General features: G+C 46.8%; 1 protein-coding gene across 4 annotated transcripts in view; it reads left to right on the forward strand.

The window, feature by feature from the left end:
- The window catches only part of COP1 (COP1 E3 ubiquitin ligase), a 133,352-nt gene that overhangs the window by 109,191 nt on the left and 5,830 nt on the right, over positions 1-18,331 (forward strand). For 2 of the 4 annotated variants that reach the window (XM_083846005.1, XM_083846006.1), the window contains exon 19: positions 1,757-17,030. In XM_083846005.1, coding sequence (XP_083702131.1) covers positions 1,757-1,903 — 147 coding nt within the window. In that variant the 3' untranslated portion in view covers positions 1,904-17,030. The other 2 variants (XM_083846007.1, XM_083846009.1) reach the window with 1 other exon arrangement.

Raw genomic sequence — 18,331 nt, forward strand, 5'->3', positions numbered from 1 at the left:
TCAAGGGGGCTTTGCAGATTCAGCTTGACAGCTCCTCTCCCTGAATTATTTAAAGGCCGTAGACAAAAATGCCCATCTAGAGCTTCAGGTGACTTCTCATCCAGTATCGTGGAGAATACCTGATACGTAAGTCCCACTGATTTTGCCCACTGACACGATCAGTAGAGTAGCAAATGCAATTAGAATGCAGAGGCCATCTCCTGGTATCCCTCCAAGAGGAGAGAGTTGCAGGGAGGTGAGGTGAAAGAATAGGGAAATTTCTCTCTATCTGTAAGGGCTGTGTGTCAAGTTAGGGTGGCTGTTTTTTTTCTCTCACAATCAGTGAACTTATCTGAAGACATCCTACATTTTTCTTCTGACTTAACAACCCACCAAGGATTGCAATTATTTCTGCATTCTCATAGTTTTTAAATCTAAAATGCTTTTCAACAGTTGAATGACCCAGTGATTTCTGATTTCTCAGGTGCATTTCTGTTGCTGGTTTTACTTGTCCTTCTGGATCCTGGGCTGTTTTAGATGGATGGGATCAGGGAAGCAGGCAGCAGAGCACAATTGAGTCCTTCAGATGATGTGAAGTTCATTATTACCTTTTGAATAGTTCATTCTGCAGAACTAAGTAGGGAAGATGTCACGCTTGGCACTTACTGCACTAAAGCTATAAAGCTGTGCTCTCATCAATCTCAGTAGCTAAGGCGCAGCCATTGTCTCTTCCTGCTCCCTTCTCCCCCAGGTAAATGCAGTAGAGAAAGCATCAGAAGTAGGATATTAGAGAAACAACCTCATATGTATCATCTGTACGCCGCACGGTTATGTTTAATGAAGTTCTTCACCTTTTATGTACAGTCATACCTTTATTAAAATTCAATTTACTGTATGTCTTTCAACACCAGCAGTACCATTTGGTAATCAACGCTGATATTTTGCAGCGTGGCCTTCCTTTGAGAGCTGACTCGCAAAAGTGTCAGGCGGGCTGCAACATAGCTTCCTTCAGCAATGCTAAGCTTTCTTTCAGGTTACAAGTGAAAGGCAGCACCCTGCCTGACAGCTTTGCAAGCATGACCCAGCTCAAGGTCCAGTTCAGCTCCCTTGTGCATGTGCTCATGATGATAAGGATTTACGGAGACCATGCTGAACTCAAGCCAGCCTGCCTCCAAGCTCGTTCTCATCTGTGGGTGAGCAGGGGGATGGCTCTGCTGGCTGGGGGAGGATGCCCAGCTCTGCTGCCCCATCCTTATCCGTGCTTACCCTGTTGCACCAGAATAGCAGGCAGAGGAAGAAAATGACTAGAGGCTGTAGCTGGTTTTCAGCGGCAACCTCTAGTTTATCAACAGATTATCTACTGTGTAATTTTCCTGTGTGTTCATATGATGCCCTGGCCAGTGAAAATATTTGCTTGCTGTGTTTGGAGCACTTTGAAACGCTATTTTTGGGAGAGAAGGCTTCCTGTTTCTAGGCAAAGCACTGCTTTGTCTGCATTGCAGGAGGTTTCAGGTATGTAGTGCTGCAGTTGAGCCTGTTTATACCATTAGCTGGATTGAAAGTTAAAGGAGAGCAGCAGGTTGTGAATTGTTTCAAGATTAATGGAAACTATTGTTTTACCTTAATTAAACTTTTATTCATTAAATCAATGTCCTCTTTCCAAAACAGGTGTATGGTATAAATAACATTAGTATAGGGATAACTTCATGAAGCTTATATACATACTAATATTAACACTTCCTCTGCAAGAAACAATTTGTCCCTTTTCTCTCACCAGGTGCTGGTGGTTTCACTCGTGATACACAGGCCATGCCATGTTCTAAGCTGCTTCATGGATCTTTGTCCTTGTGCCTTCCCCCTGAAATCTCCTCTAGCTTTTTTTCCTGACACATCTCCTTCCAGTCTGATGAAAACTGTTCTGTGAAAACACTTGTGTTCAGAGTTGCAGCTTGTGTATTTTCTCCTGCTTTAAAAAAAAAGTGGGTGTGTATATATTTTTGTGTATATTTATTTTTACATTTCCTGTAGTGGTTTATAGAGCTACAAGCTGGGCTGTCTTGCAGGCAGGTATCCTTTCCTCTTCTGTTCTTACCACCATGCAGCTGCAGCCCTTAGGGTAGAAGCAGCCTGACGGGGGTCAGATATTTTGATTCTCCTGCTGTGCCTCACTTCCCCTGCCCTTGCTGTAGCTCTGCTGGCCACGCAGACACCTAAACCCCCACCTTCCCTGTTTGCAGCCTTGAGTGGTGGAGGTATAGCGTCTTAGGTGTGCTGTCATTTTTGCCCCCACAAACAGCATCCTCAGCATTGGCACTTAGACCCTTGATTTTGTTCCAGTTGCTGTTAGAAATACCGGCCCTGGCTTAAAGAGAAATGAAGGCTTTGATTTCCACAGCTGCCAAACTTCTGGCCCATCCAGAAACACAATTAGAAGCCTTGCAGATGCAGTGAAACCATCGTGTTTCTTTTCCAGCTGGCATGAGCAAAACATCCAGAATAGTTAATGTGTGTTCTGCAGGTATCAGAGCGCTCGAGTCCCTGTGCAGCGTCATTCCAAGACCCATTAACAAACTGGTCAGGATTTTATCGTATGTCCCAAGCCTTCAAAGTTGGCTTGCTTGCAGAGGGAGACGTTAACCTGTGCAGTCCGAACCACGGTTGCCCCAGCCCTTTCGCCTAGCAGGTTACGGATCGCGGTCTCCAGCCAGCAGCCTGCTGCAGGCACTGCGTAGCATCCGCCGCGGCTCCCTCGTTGCTGTGCTATCAGAGTTCTGTTTTGGCTTGACGGCGGGATTTGACGTCAGAACGGATGGGGACGTTCAGGGGACATTATTACAGTTAAAGCTTACAAATGAACTGTCTGGGTTCAGCTTGTCTGAACATGAGCTTTTTTGCACGTGTGGCAGGTGGAGGTGACTTTCATTAGGGCAGCGCAGAGGAGCTGCAATTGGTATAAGATCCAATTTGCTAGGTATTGTCCAAGCAGACAGCAAGTGACAGTTTATTGCCCCTGAAGGCTTGACAGCCAAGCCATATAAAATGAACAGTAGCGGAGTATGAATCTGTTATCAGTTTTAAATAAATTCATTTCCTCAGTCCATCAGCCATTTTGTGAGTTTTTTTGCCAAACGTTCCCCTCTTGCTGACCCAGCCAGCCTGACTCAGCTTGGCTCTCTGCCATTCCTGACATCTTTTAGGATTAACCTGTTCTCTTGTGTTGATTTTACCATCTGTGCCAATAATGCATTAATTGTTGTTCCACTTTTGCTTTGAGAGAATGGTGCCATGCGGTGGGTTTAGTCCCATGCTGCTAAGCAAGGCTTTGTGCATCACTGTGCTCGGAGAAGGAAGGCTCTGCATCCTGCCATCATAAGGCTTTGCATCAGTACTCAGGTCCCCTGATTTCAGAGATCCAGTTGCCAAAGAGGTTGAGGAGATGAGCTCCTCTGCATTTCAGTGAAAACTTATGAAAATGCAGCCGTTTTTGCTTACAGGCATGCAGTTGGATTAAAGGGACTGACAGTAGGCATCATCTGGGTCTGAAATGTTTCACCATGTGATAATTGGGAAATCTAAAGCATTACAACAGCAAGTAACTACATACAGAGCAGAATTAATGAGCTTCAGCAAGCACAAGGCTGGACTTGCCTGGGATGGGCTGCTGTGCTGAATTCCAGGTGGCTGCCAGGCACTATCAAAAAAAAAGCCATCAGTGACAGCACTGTGGGCAAATCAATTTGGCTGTCAGCTATAGCATCAGTCCCAGGAACCAGTGCTTTTTCTGTACCAAACGGGGGATTCAAACAAAAGTGCTGGATCTAGAACTTTAGGCTGAGGAGCGTGTCCTCAAACAGCTGGCGTGGGTGTGAGAAGGGAAGGGGCAGTGGCAGGATGGGCTCCGTGGGGCATGACGCACAGGTGAAGACACAGCTTTGTAGAGGAGCGACGATAGTGGGGCTCCTGGTATTTCCCAATACTGAAGGGCCATTGCATGTTGTCCAAACCCCTCGGCTAGGTAGCATGTTGGACCCAGTGCCTTCAGCCTCACCTGGCAGGCTGATGTGGGCTGGGGGGGTGTTTTAGTGTGCCTGATGGGGTTTTTGCCCCTAGTCTGTCTGGGAGAGGAGTGCCGCTGGAACAGGTTTCTCATCAGCAAATAAGTAAACAGCACAGCTCAGAAAAGGAATGCTTATTAGAAGAGTGAAATCTCAGGGGTATTACTTGCTGCTTCTTGTCTTCAGTGTCTCGTTGTGAACATCTGGATTAACCTTGAGCAAATCCAGTGGGGGTGTTGCCTCGGTTTCCCCACGTGTCAAAGTAGGATAATACTTCAGCTGCCTCACCAGGACATTTGTTACACTTAATTAATGTTGTAATGTGTCTTTGGTTCCTCTGGTAAAGTATGCTATGTGAATGCTAAGTTGTTTTTACTGATTGGATTGTTAATTAAATGTGCACATATAAATGATTTATTGGCATTAGAGAACTAAGACTTAATAATTTAAAATATTAACATCAAGGTGGTTAGGTCAATTTTAAGCCCACAGCACTCCTCCTATTTAGAGGATTAAACTGGTACTGGAAATTTAGAGGATGTAAATGGCATTGGGAGAGAAAGGTAAGCAGGAGCTTGACCACCTTAATGAGTTATTTCGTGGTGTCTCTATGTGGAGACTCTTTTAATTCAGGACCCTACCTCCAGTGCCTGGCCTGCGGAAACCATTGGCAGTATCAGTGGTGTGCTGAGCTTTGGAGGGCACGGGAGGTGTCATTGAACCATTCCTTTTGGACCAACTTAGAAACCATTTGTCAGCGTTCAGAAGAGCATGCTCTAGTTCGACGTAGCAGATGACATGCAAAATTAGCTTTGTGTTCCAGGAAAAAAGCACCAAAGAAAGGATGTCTGGAGGAACGCGTGTGCCAGGCTGCTGACACGGATCACCTGCTGACGGCTCCTGGCCCAGCAATGGTTATCTTCCCCACAAAGTCACGTGGAGCTTCAGCCTCTAACCTCAATAACCTCAAGGCTTCTGCCTCCTTATGTTCTTCTGTACTCTAACCAGGCAGATGTTTGACGTGAATGTGGGAATAAGCTGTAGCTGACAGTCAAGGCAGGCACCAGAGGAAAAGAGGTATGTCATCCTCGTGCACTAAGGAGGTCAGGGGCCTGGAAGTACAGAGCGGAGGAGAGAAGGCATGCAGGAGCAGATGAGGTTGGTCAAGTAGCTGGATGCTGGGGCTGGAACGGGGGGGTCAGCCCTCGTCCATTCCCTTTCTGAACCCAAGCAAAATGTGCACGCTGGTGTTAGTGTGTTGGAGGCAAAAGGGTTGGAAAGAAAGGGAAGCGAGATTTACAAAGCTGGATTCACAAGGGCAGGGAGAGCAGAGATGCAAAGATGTGCCATGGTGCTGTAGATTGGGCACCTGAAACTGGAGAACAGAGCGCTGAAAGTAGGGTTGTGGTGAGAGAGCCCATGTGAGGGACTGGTCCCAAAAATATGAAGTCCCCAAAGGATATGGGCAGATGATCTGGGAAAGATGGAAGTGTTTTTGCACAAACCAGGGAATTGTCACTTCATGTGTGAAGGTTTGAAAGAGGGAACTGTGCAGCTGAGAAGTATTGGATGTAGTGTAGCTGGGAGAGAAAGCACTGACTTGCTGAAAATGGGGAGGAAGAAGTAAAGAGAAGGTGAGAGAGATGGGGAAACACATCTAGAGAGTGAAAGAGAGATGCATAGGAGAGCTATCTAAACATGAAGGGTTTAAACAAATTGGAATCTGCCCTTCGCAGTGGGGCAAGGAGAGTGCTCCAAGTTCCAGAGGAGCAAGGAGCTGGGAAGCACAGCAAAGGATGTCTCTAGCATCTCTCAGGGGTTTCCCAGCAGCATCTCTCTGTTCCTTCCCCCTCAGCAGCCCAGGGCAGCAGTTGGGAACAGTGGTCCGTGCTGTGCTTGGGGACTGGGCTGTGCAGCACTCGCAGTAGGCTGTGTTTGTAGAGTAAACTGCTTGTGTAATTCAGGGTAGCTAGATCTGAAGAGGCTTTTCACGTTCTAGTGACTTCTGTTTACAGCCCTTGATCCCTGATGGTTTGCAGTTGGTCTGCACAAAATGAAAATCTAAACCACCAGATTTAGGTCACACTTCTGAGTACTCGTATGCAGAGTTGGTGGTGATTTCTCGGATCACACATTTTCTCTGATTAAAAAATGAGCGTTTAGGAGGGAGGCATACACAGCAGTGATAACAGTAGTAATACCAGCACCCCAGGGCTTCCTTTTTGCCACATGCAGCACTGATGGGCAGGGCGGTATGACCTTGGTTGGGAAGAGATTAAATTCATCACCTCCAGCATGAGGTAATAACTGAGTGCAACAAACAGAAGAGGAAGGAGGGAGGGAGAGAAGGAGGAAAATGTATGGGCGTGAGAATGCACTTCTTGGACGATGCAGTTGTTGAGCGCCGCGCTGCATCGCATTATGTAGAATTGCCAAATGAATGTTTGGGGGCTTTAGTACTAATAGAATAGATGCTAAAAGCTGTTTTCACAAAACTAATGCCTAACTATTTCCTGTGGTTTTGCAGAATTGATGCTAATGTGTTGCATGTTTATGTATATGTTTTTTGTGGGCTTATTGCAAGCTATATTTATATACTGCTGGCACTTCATTTGAGGCCTTGAGCTGATTGTTTGTGGGGAGTGGCTGAAATCCCACAATATCTGGTGATAGAAACGAGCAGCTTTAGAGATCTTGTCACAGATAGATGGGCAGCGGTGCTCAGTATTTGCACATGTAGAAGAGGAGAAAACTTGCCCGTTGGGGAGGAAGAGGGGTTGGGTGTGTATGTTAATAGCAACATAATTTGGTTTTAACATATGTCTCTCTACCTGCTCTGACAACGGATGTGCAACAGCTGTTTAAGCTGTGTAGTTCAGCAAGCAGTAGATGCAGAGTAATAAGCCTCTGACAAGTTATTCTCATCTTGAATTCTAAATAAATTAGGTGCTCATCAAAAGAAGTTTGGTTCCAAAACGACTAAATTACAGAGGTGGCTGCCTGTAATGTGCCAGCAGTTCCTAGGGTGGGCTTTGCTGGCTGGCTCTCGCCTTTGCACAGATTTCTTTGCCCTCTTCCAAGCAGTTTCATTAGCCCTGTTTCCGTCTTGAATTCAAAAGGGAGCAAATCGGTGCCCAGCTGCATGCAGCTACATCCACATGTGTGTCTGTTTTCTTCTAGCCTGGTCTTTAGTTGCCTCGTTGAGCATGTTTTCTTGAGAGCTGCACACTGAAAAGAAGGGTCATGCTATGAAAAAGTGATTTCTCACTTGGCTGAGAGATGGCTTACTACTTATTTGAGTGTGTCATTGGAGCAAGCCTTGGACTGCTTTCCTCTGAGCACCCGTGTGCTGTGAATACAGAAACCTGGGTGTATATAGTAGCGAATAAGCTTCCAGTTGCGTGGTATCTTCTTGTGCTGAGTTTGGTCTGAATAGAAGTAGAAAAATACATTAAGTGTAAAATCCAAAAATGAGCCGGCTGCTTCTTCGGGGAGGCTTTCTTAGGGCAGGAAAGAAGGATATGTTCATGTATTGAGAGTTGCAGTTGGAAAATACCAGATGGGGAAGTGTCAGAAAACTTAATAAAAGTGTCCATGGTAAAGAGGTTAAAGTATAGAATTGCAGAAAAATGAGGGCAGGGATTCAATGAGATGCTGAATTTCTACCTATTCTCACTTCGTAGTGAGGCTAGATTTGTCTCATGAAGAAGCTTCAAGCTCTGCATGAGGCAGGATGATGAAAACTAATTTGGTTGAATGCTTTTTCCCCTTTATAGAGTACCTATGAATTCCTACATGAGAAGAAGTTTCATGCGTGCGTGTATGGTTGTGGGCAACTCTTTCCAAAGAAAGCAAGCCGAAGGAGTGTTGTCATCTGTAAATCTGTAGGTTAATGTGTTAAAGTATCTTTATTTTGCTATGCAGGTGTGATTGTGTAGCATTTATAAACTCAGAGGGAGGAAAAAACTCAGTATCTACAGCTGGAGCTAGAAAGAAGCACAGATGAGACCTTTTTTAGATTTTAGTCATCACATTTTTTTCCCCAGATAAGCCTAAGGAGGTTTTATCTCTGTGTACAAAGGAATTACCTTCAGAAAAAGATAAAAAAAAAAAAAAAATACAGTTTCCAAGGATTAAAAAAACCACCATTTAGGCATGTGTGTTCTGTTCCAGATTTAAAACCTGAAGAGCTGGATGTTGCTGCTACTGAAAAGTCTTGGTATGGCATAGTTTGCGCATAAGACCTCTTAAAGAACTTCTCAGTTTAAAGAAGCAATTAATTCTTCTTGGGCCTGATGTTCCTAGTAGAGATAGTATTCTGTTAAATTTATTCAGAAGGGATTAATGTTAGGCAGTTGTGATGGCACATACAGTAAATTCTGAAACGCAGGGAGATAATGGGTTGTGCATTGCTCTTCAACAATTGTACCATGCACCCGTTCATCGATTAACGATTGTATCACAACAATGAAAAAGAGAGTTCTGTGTGCAACGTATTACCCTGATGGGAGGAATTGTCATTTACTAGTTTGACTCTTAAAAAAAAAAAAAAAAAAAAACACAACAAAACTCATATATTGGAAGTTCATCTTGTTTCACAGGTTAGAATTTGTAATTTTCTTTCAAAAGTGAAAGCTGACTTGAGTCATGCAACAAGAAAATAACTGGATCTTTGGGGGATTTAGAGTGAAGAGCCATTATAATCTGCTAATTACAAGGTGGAGAGCAGTCAAGCATCGGTGTTCTGTTGGGGAGCTTCTTTCACACGTCTTGATATATGAAAAGGCTTTGTGTGTGATGTCGATGTGAAAGCGTACAGTGAAACGTCTTGAAGATGGTCAGCAGCTTTAGTCCTAAAAGCCAGCACTGACTAATAGCCATCCTCAGTACGGACCGAGCAGCTTTACTGCTGAAGAAATGGCTTTTTGTGCAAACAGTACTAGATTTAGTTCAACTGTGCGCTCTTATTCCATCTATAAATAAAATAAAACAATGGCCATTGGAGTGCAAGCTTTCTCACCTACTATATTTTCCCATTGTTCCAACAGCTTTACTTAATCAGGGCTCTAGCTCCTTTGAATGCATGTTCGGGGTTAGTCGGCAGTGAGTCTGTCTGCTTGAAAGGGAATTGCTGACAAACCAGGCATTTGTTAGCAAAAACGTCTGCTGGGGCGGGAAGGTGAGAAGTTGCTAATTTAAAATAAGATCTTTAAGAATCCTAGCTGTGAATCTATAGAACAAATCTTGCTGAAAATCCAGAATATTCACGCTTACCTCAATGGCTATGGGGCTGGAAGGTTGGAGGGAATGCGCTTTATTTGTGCAGAAATGTGGGAATGGGAGAGGCACAAACTTCTTGGCCTGTAATTACTTACGACACAGTGAAAGTCCAAAATAAGATTTTCAGTCTATTACATGAACATGTGCGCATATAACTTGGAGGAACATCTTGCTCCATTATCAGTACCTTAATCCTCCTAACGAACAACTTCATCCCATCGCATTGTTGCTGCTGTTTGTAGAAGGCAGGGGGGAGTACAAACGTAGGAAATAAGTGCAGATTGTATCATTTTTCCTTTAACCAAGCTTTCCTTCTTCCTCAGTGCGGTCCTGGTGGGAAGCAGTTGGATAAGTCTGTTTGAAGCGTAGCTTTGTCTGGCTAACGGCACTGAAGAGTGCTTCTGCATCTTTTATGTATTTGCGTACGCGGCCAGAGCTGTTAGCTACCCAGTGTATTTCCCAGCCCTTCAAGAGCTCTGACTCTGTTCCTGGTAAGACCAGCTTTCACAAAACTGCCCCATTTGTAAACTGTAAAAGGGTAGGTTACGTTCACACACATGCTCTGATTTACAGTTTCCCTCCCAGCAGAGGGACCAAGATGTTTTAAAGTCTGCATCCATGCTCCTCCTCTTTTGTAGACAATGTTCCAGGTTTTCAGGGCTCATCGAGAGGGCTTTAAACTAGGTATGAAAGGGCATGGGGATGAAATGAGGCTCTGTAGAGATGAGCCTGGAGAAGCAGTCCCTGGTTTAGGGGTGAGGGCAATGACAACTGAAGTGCATCTACACCAATGCACACATGGGTAACAGACAGGAGGAGCTGGAAGCCATGGTGTGTCAGGCAAGCTATGCCCTAGTTGCCATCACTGAAATGTGGTGGGACCACTCCCATGACTGGAGTGCTGCAATGGATGGCTACAAGCTCTTCAGAAGGGACAGGCAACTCAGGAGGGTTCGTGGCATGGCGCTCTGTATTAGGGAGTGTTTTGATGCTGTTGAGCTCGGGGTTGGGAATAAAAATATGCCAATATCCCTGTGGGTAAGGATCAGGGGGTTGGCCAACAAGGTGGACATCCTGGTGGGAGTCTGTTACAGACCGTCAAACCAGAATGAAGAGACGGATGAGGCGTTCTATAAGCAGCTGGTGGAAGTCGCTCAGTCGCCAGCGCTTGTTCTCATGGGGGACTTCAACATCCTGGACATATGCTGGAAATACAATATAGCCCTGAGGAAGCAGTCTAGAACGTTCCTGGAGTGCGTGGAAGACAGCTTCCTGACTCAGCTGGTTAGTGAGCCTACTAGAGGGGGTGTCCCACTAGACCTGCTGTTCCTGAACAGAGAAGGACTGGTGGGAGATGTGGTGGTAGGGAGCTGTCTTGGGCAGAGTGGCCATGAAATGGTAGAGTTCTCTTCTCTTGAAGTCAGGAGAGTGGGGGTCAGTAAAACTGCTACCTTGGACTTCCAGAGGGCAGACTTTGAATTGCTCAGGACACTGGTAGGGAGGGTCCTTGGGAGTCAGTCCTGAAGGGCAGAGGGGCCCAGGAAGGCTGGATGCTCCTCCAGAAGTCTTCAAGGTGTAGGAGCAGGCTGTCCCTGTGTGCCATAAGATGGGCTGGCGGTGAAGAAGACCGGCATGGCTGAACAGGGAACTTTTGGTGAGTGTCCGGGAGAAAGAGAGTTTATGTCCGGTGGAAGAAGGGGTAGGCAATGTGGGGTGAGTACAAGGAAGTTGCCAGGATATGCAGAGAAAAACTCAGGAATGCCAAAGCCCAGTATGAGCTCAACCTGGCCACTATGGTTAAGGATAACAAAAAATGTTTTTATAACTATATTAGCAGCAAGAGGAGGGCCAAGGAGAATCTCAATCCTTTACTGGATGTAGGGGGGAACGTGATTTCTGAGGGTAAGGAAAAGGCTGAGGTTCTTAATGTCCTCTTTACATCTGTCTTTACTAGCCAGACCACTTATTCTCAGGTTATTCAACTGCATGACCTGGAAGTCTGGGACAAGGAGCAGAAGAAAACCCCCACAGTTCAGGTGGAAAAAGAGACCTGCTGCTCCACCTGGACTGTCACAAGTCCATGGGGCCAGATGGGATCCAACTGAGGGTGCTGAGGGAGTTGGTGGATGTGATTGCTGAGCTGCTTTCCATCATCTATCAGCAGCCATAGTCATCCAGAGAGTTCCCAGATGACTGGAGAGGTGCTAATGTGACACCCATCTATAAGAAGGATCATAAGGAGGACCCGGGGAGCTACAGGCCTGTCAGCCTGACCTTGGTGCCAGAAAAGGTGATGGAACAGGTCATCTTGACTGCAATTACGCAGCATGTGCAGGACAACCGGGGCATCAGGCCTAGTCAGCATGGGCTCATGAAAGGCAAGTCATTCCTGACCAAGTCATCTCCTTCTATGACCGGGTGACCTGCCTGGTGGATGAGGGAAAGCCTGTTGACATAGTCTACCTAGACTTCAGCAAGGCCTTTGACATGGTCTCCCACAGCATTCTCCTGGAGAAGCCGGTAGCCTGTGGCTTGGACAGGTTAAAAACTGGCTGGACAGCCAGGCCCAGAGAGTGGTGGTGAATGGAGTGAAATCCGGCTGGTGACCTGTCACCAGTGGTGTTCCCCAGGGGTCAGTGTTGGGGCCCATCCTCTTTAATGTCTTTATTGATGATTTGGATGAGGGAATTGAGTGCACCCTCAGTAAGTGTGCAGTGACACCAAGTTGGGGGGAAGTGTTGATCTGCCAGATGGTAGAAAGGCCCTGCAGAGAGACCTGGAGAGGATGGGTGGATGGGCAGAGGCCAATGGGTTGAGGTTCAACATGGCTAAGTGTTGGGTCCTGCACTTTGGCCACAACAACCCCATGCAGTGCTACAGGCTTGGGGCAGAGTGGCTGGAAAGCTGTGCAGAGGAAAAAGATGTGGGCGTGTCAGTGGATGCTTGCCTCAACATGAGCCAGCAGTGTGCCCAGGTGGTCAAGAAGGCCAACAGCATCCTGGCTTGTATCAGGAATAGTGTGGCCAGCAGGGCCAGGGAGGTGGTCGTTCCCTTGTATTCAGCTCTGGTGAGGCTGCACCTCGAGTGCTGTGTTCAGCTTTGGGCCCTTCACTACAAGAAGGACATGGAGGCCCTGGAGCGTGTCCAGAGAAGGGCTATGAAGCTGGTGAAGGGCCTGGAACACAAGTCCTGTGAGGGGCGGCTGAGGGAACTGGGGGTGTTTGGTCTGGAGAAGAGGAGGCTCAGGGGAGACCTCATTGCTCTCTGCACCTACCTGAAAGGAAGTTATGGGGAGCTGGGGGTCGGCCTCTTCTCACAGGTAACTAGTGATAGGACTAGAGGGAATGGCCTCAAGTTGCAGCAGTGGAGGTTCAGGCTGGAAATGAGGAGACATTTCTTTTCAGAAAGAGCAGTCAGGCATTGGGACAGGTTGCCTAGGGAGGTGGTGGAGTCACCATCACTGGGAATGATTAAGGGGAGGTTGGACGTGGTGCTTAGGGACATGGTTTAGTGGGTGACATTGGTAATAGGGTGCTGGTTGGACCAGATGATATTGGAGGTCTTTTCCAGCCTTAATGATTCTACGAAACTTGCATCAGAGAGTGAGAACATCTGAATTTAAGGATTGATATATGCAGGACTACAACAGGTGAATAGTCCCACAAAGAGGACTATATTAAAGGAAAAAAGATGAGTCATTTGTGTTCATCTTGCCTATTTTGAGTCCCTTTGGGACAGACTCTATTTTGTGTCAGGAAAGGAAGACAGTAAGACACTTGCCTGTAATTCCACACGAGCCCTCTGGTAAGAGGGATGCACGGCTTGTGGAGCGCCGAGGCTGCAGGTGGGTTGTATGGAGTGATCCCTTGCTCTCCTCTTTGGTAATGAAGGGAGATGGCCGGAGATGACCCCCGTAGTTGCTCTGTGGAGTTGTCTGCTTGAATATCAGCGTGCGTTCCGAGTAGACGTATGTGCCCTCATTGCAGTTTTAACAACTGTCTGTCTGGGTGACTTTACCTAGGTCCCACCACCCAATGTTTTCTTGCGCAAAGTCTCTTATCCCCTACCACACTGAAGCAGCTCTGACAATTTCCAGGGCTTCAGTTTTTTCAGCTAAGTTTTCCTCAAGTTTCATGAAACTTTCAGAGCATTTCTGATTCTCCTAATGCTGACTACTGTTGCATGAATGCCAGCAGTCAGCCAGGCCCTCCTTCCCTACCCTCCCTTCCCTGTACAAATTGCTTCCTCAGGGCCATCCACATACAGGGCTCATCTAGGAGGGGAGCAAATCAGAGTGCTTCGAAACCCAGCTGTCACCAGGTGAATAATTCCTTTGAATGATGAATGTAGCAGGTATCTCATCTACTCAGGAAGGTCCCAAATTTGATTTTGTTTTTCTTTTCCCTCAAGAGTGTGCTGTGGCAATTTCTTCTTTTGGCGCAATCAGTGAAAGTCCCTTCGAATCCCAAGGGTAAATGCTCTGAAGTTGCTGTGGGTGGATGAATCACGTTCTTCCAGCGCTAGTTCCAGGTGATGGGGATGTCAGGCTGAGGACAGAGGTGCTTACATCTGGTCTGTCTTTGTTCCCAAGACTGATTTACAGCTTCATTTTGCATAATGCCTACCTCTGTGTGGATATACATCCAGTCTCTAGGAAGTAAAAGATTTGTGGTGGGCTCATCCTTCTCAGTGTCAGGGAACTGTCCTTCAGACTTCCCATAATATCTGATAATGATATCTTATCTCCCTGATGAGTCTTGAGGTGCACCTACATTTGGCAGTTAATCCTCTTAAATTCCTCTGCGACTCCAAGAGGCGAGCAGTAGTGCGTTCTGCTGACTTCCCCAGAGCCTTGCTTTTTTCCTGTTGATTTAACAGGACCAAAACTCTTAAACTGTCTCCTGTCAATGTTATGGCTGTCCCTGGCTTATTGAAATGCCATGCTATCTCAGTGCAGGGGACCCGAGCACACTGCGTCACGTCTCCACCCATCACTCCTTATCTGCCCTGATGTGCATAGGAGAGGTTGCCACATCTCATCAGGTTGCACAGACTATGGCTTTCCACAGGGATGAAATAATACTTGAGATTAGCAGCCGTATGGAACAAAATGCTGTTGTTTGCCAGGCAGTAAACCCTTCTCTCAATTTTGATCATGCTTGTTCCTTTTTTGTTTGCCCCTTCAATCTTGTTTTAGCAAAGGCAGCTGGCACCTGCTGCCTCTGATGCCATGAAGGGCTTCAGCTGCTGACCACCTACAGCAGGACCCCGTGCAGGTGCGTGCTTAGAGTCATTTCAGAAACCCATTTCTCCAGAGCAGGAGTACTCAGTTGTGGTGGATCTTCCACACTCCCCTGCCTCTGTTTTGGGAGCTTTTGGCTCCTGCGGCCAGTAGGGAGGGATGGAGAAGGCCAGCCTTCTGTCCTTCCTGCCCTGCACAGAGTCACAAAGTGGTAGTGATAAAGCAGGACATGCAACCGAAGCTGACAGTGATAGCCTGCGATCTGTAGATGCTTGTAGTGGTGCCACAGGGGAAATAGGTATTCCACCAGCTAGGTGGCTGTGGTGGCTGTCTTTTAAGGTAACTCCATTCACGTGTGTCCTGTCCAAAAAGGTCGGTTCAACGCATGGCTCTTGCAAGTTATAAACCTGCAGGTCTCTTTCTACTATCTAAGCGTTTTCGTGACTTGCTTAGGTTTTAACGCATTGAATGTATTGGCTGTTTTACAGGCAACACAGAAGGAAGAGAGTTGTTCCTCCAGAGGATTAAAAAACTTACTTAGCTGTGTTCCCAGAGAAGCAATGTTAGAGCGCCTTAACACACGAGTCGCTGTTTGTTCGATGACAGATTTGGTGCTAATTTTGCTGCTGTCTGCTCCTGTTTGTGTCTCCTGGTTGTGGATGAAAGCAGCAGAGCAGTGATTAGCTCAGACCCTGCTGAAAAAAACTGTGCCTCTGAAGAACAAGAGAGTGAGAGTATATTACTCTCTGGCATTTTTATTTTATTTAGCAAGGTAAAACTGTTCATTGAGCCAGAGTTCATTTACAGTGGTACCCCAGCAGACTTCAGCCACGGGATGAATTACCAATCACTTGCAGTGCAAACGGGAATCATTCAGACCCTGGATTGTCTGTACCCAGGAGTTCAAGTCTCTGGCACTTCTTGACAGATTGGTACCCGTGCCTCTCTTCCAAAATCCTGTCAGGCATCCCAGGGCAATCTGGTACCTGTTCTGGTTCCCAAAGCACACTTAGATCTGTGTTCCCCCTGGTGTTTTCTGATTGTAATTGTTAACCAGAAGCTGGGGAGTTCATGGGATTAGACTCTGCTAGCCACCAAATTAATGGAAATTGGAGTATATGCTTCCTTTGAGGATGTATTTTCTTCTTAGGAGCTTTGACTTTGGAGGATCATTGCTGAGATAATACCAGGAGTCGTAACTAATCCCCTAATGGGTAGTACTGGGGGTGAACAAATCTATTTATAACAATTAGCCCAGCGGGCCATCAGAAGGCTGCTCTTACCTGATCAGTGGGTTTTCACGTCAGAAAGGATTTCTCTCTCTCTGCTTGAGAGCTCGTGGCTGTGCGGGCTCCCAAACCTCGTGGCGAGGCAGCGTGCAAGTCCATCCGTCCCCTTGTGCCCTGGGCAGCGCTGTGCCTGCTGCCCATGGGGCTGCCTCTCCACCTCCAGCCCCAAATGCCAGTGGGTCTGTTCCAGTCACCAGCTTCCTTTAAAAATGCAGGTGTTAAGTGACAGGATAATTACAGCAAGTTTGTCTGAGGATGGATAGCAGCAGCATGAGAAATTGAAAGATGTGCCTGAGAAAAAAAAATACCAGCTACCCTCAGACAAAGCAGCTTGTGCTGGCCGGTTTGGCAGCATCTCCTATGACCACTGGTGCCATTGCCCCAGTGCTCACTTCTGTTAGGGTTTTTGGCACTTGGTTCCTTTGGGGCTTCCCTTCCCCAAACGGTTTTGGTTCGGGAGGGTGTGTTTGCACTCGCTGGTCGTGTCAGGAGTTCAGTCTGAAGGGCAGAGGCTCTCCTGTGGCTGGCACCTGCTGTTAGCCTGGGGTTGCCCAGCTGGTGTGGGAGAGCATTAATTTGCAGACAACCAGGATATCTCCAAAGGAAATTCCATCAATTCGCAGGAGGTAAATCGATGCTGTCTTTCTGAGTAATAGCAGGGCTGAAGCCCTTTCTTCTCCTCCAAATTTTGTGTATTTGCTATTGCTTTCTAGTGGTGGTTAAGACAAAGCTGCTGCTCTTTGTTTTACTGGTCTGAAACCTCTCGGCTGGGCAGGAGGTTGGGTGGCCTCAGAGCTGGAGAGGTTTTGTCACATTGATGAGTCAGTTCAGTTAGGAAGGGCACTGGAGACCTTTGTCCATATGCTGCCAAAAGATGAAAATGATTGTTGTTATTTGCCCACTTCACAGGGAGGCTGCAAGGATTAATTCATGTTTGTAAATTGCTTTTGAGATTTAAAGCTCTGTACAAGCAGTAAGGATTATTGCTTTCTAATTCTTTAAGGCAACATAACTTTTATAAAGACTTTTAGCTTCCAAAGCACCCTGGAAATGGGAAAGTTCTCTTGCAATTAGATGTACCCCTAATATTTAAAGGAAAAAGCAAACTACTTCGCTGCTGCTGCTGCTTCAAAAAAAAAAAAGAGGAAAAAAAAAACACAATAGTGAATTGTGACAGTGCCTCTTTTTTTTTTTTTTCAGGAGTCCAACGTGCTGATTGCTGCTAACAGTCAGGGTACAATTAAGGTAAGTTATTTCATGCATCTTCTCTTTAAGCACTTGAATCCGTTGTTAGCGAAGAGCAAGGTCACAGACATGGTACAGCCAGGAGAAACCATTAGAGGAGGTCATCCCAGCTGTGGAAGTTTGCAATTTAAATGATGTATTTGCCTCTGGCACACGGAGGAACGAGCAAGACAGCACAAGAGCAATGAAACAGAGGTAGAGGCGAGGTGGAGAAAAGCTGCTGGCAGCTGCCCAGCACCCACCGCACCTCTGCCGCTCTGGGTGGTGCGCAGGGAAACCAGCCTGCATCGGGAGAGCTCGGTGCTCGGCAGTGATGTGCTGCTTAGATTAAACCTGGGCCCGGCGCTGGGTTTTATGTATGCAGTATTTTTCTTGACTGATAATAGGTGCCATGTCTCAGTTGCCACAGCAGCCGCTGGGTTTTCGCATTGGTTCAAAAGCAGCTGCGTGGCGTTGCTTTGAATGGGGAGGTTTTAAATTAGTGCTGTCTGGCACAAACATCTCCATGCGCTTGTGTTGATTTTTGTGACAGCAGAGGAGGCTCTGCGTTAGCTCGCTGGCATTAGCCAGACCCCGTTCTCTGGCTGCCGCCAATGCGGGGTGCAGTAGAGCTGAAAGCTGAGCTCCTGATGTGCAGCCAGCTAGAGCGGTGCTTGAAATGAGCAGGGATGCTCCCTCGCCTTGCTTACTCCGAGCGCACGGACTGACTTTAACAGACAGCAGCTGCCAGCGTAGGGTTTTATGAAAGCAACAGCCTTCCCCGTGCACAGAGAAGCGAATGTTTTGCCAGGTTTTCAGCACTCGGATAAAAGTCTTTCCAGAGTATCTGTTCTATGCATTTCTGTTCATGAAGCTTCAAGTAATATGAAAGAGGCTTTGTCCCCCTTCGTGTGCATATCAAATGGATAACCAGGCAAAATTAGTGCCCAAGCCCTAGTGCTGGCTACTCTGGAGAGCCTCGGGTCCACTGTCATCCCCGACTGAGCTCAGCAGCATTCACCTCACCGTGCTCTTGGGGCTTGGTGGTTAGTGCTGCGTGCATGTGGCCCAGAGCTCTGACACTTTCTGTAGCTGCTGATAAAGGAATTTACTTGCTGTCTGCAAAGCTGCACGCTGGATTGCCACCCTCATGAAGCTGAGATTCCTCCCGATTCTCCCTCGTGCCCCTGTTGTGCTGGCAGTTCTGTGAAACCAGACCAGAGCCAATAGTCTGAACGATCCTGGAAAAATCAGAAAAAAAA

This window comes from Anser anser (genome assembly GCF_964211835.1).
Source record: "Anser anser genome assembly, chromosome: 8".
Taxonomy (NCBI): Eukaryota; Metazoa; Chordata; class Aves; order Anseriformes; family Anatidae; genus Anser; species Anser anser.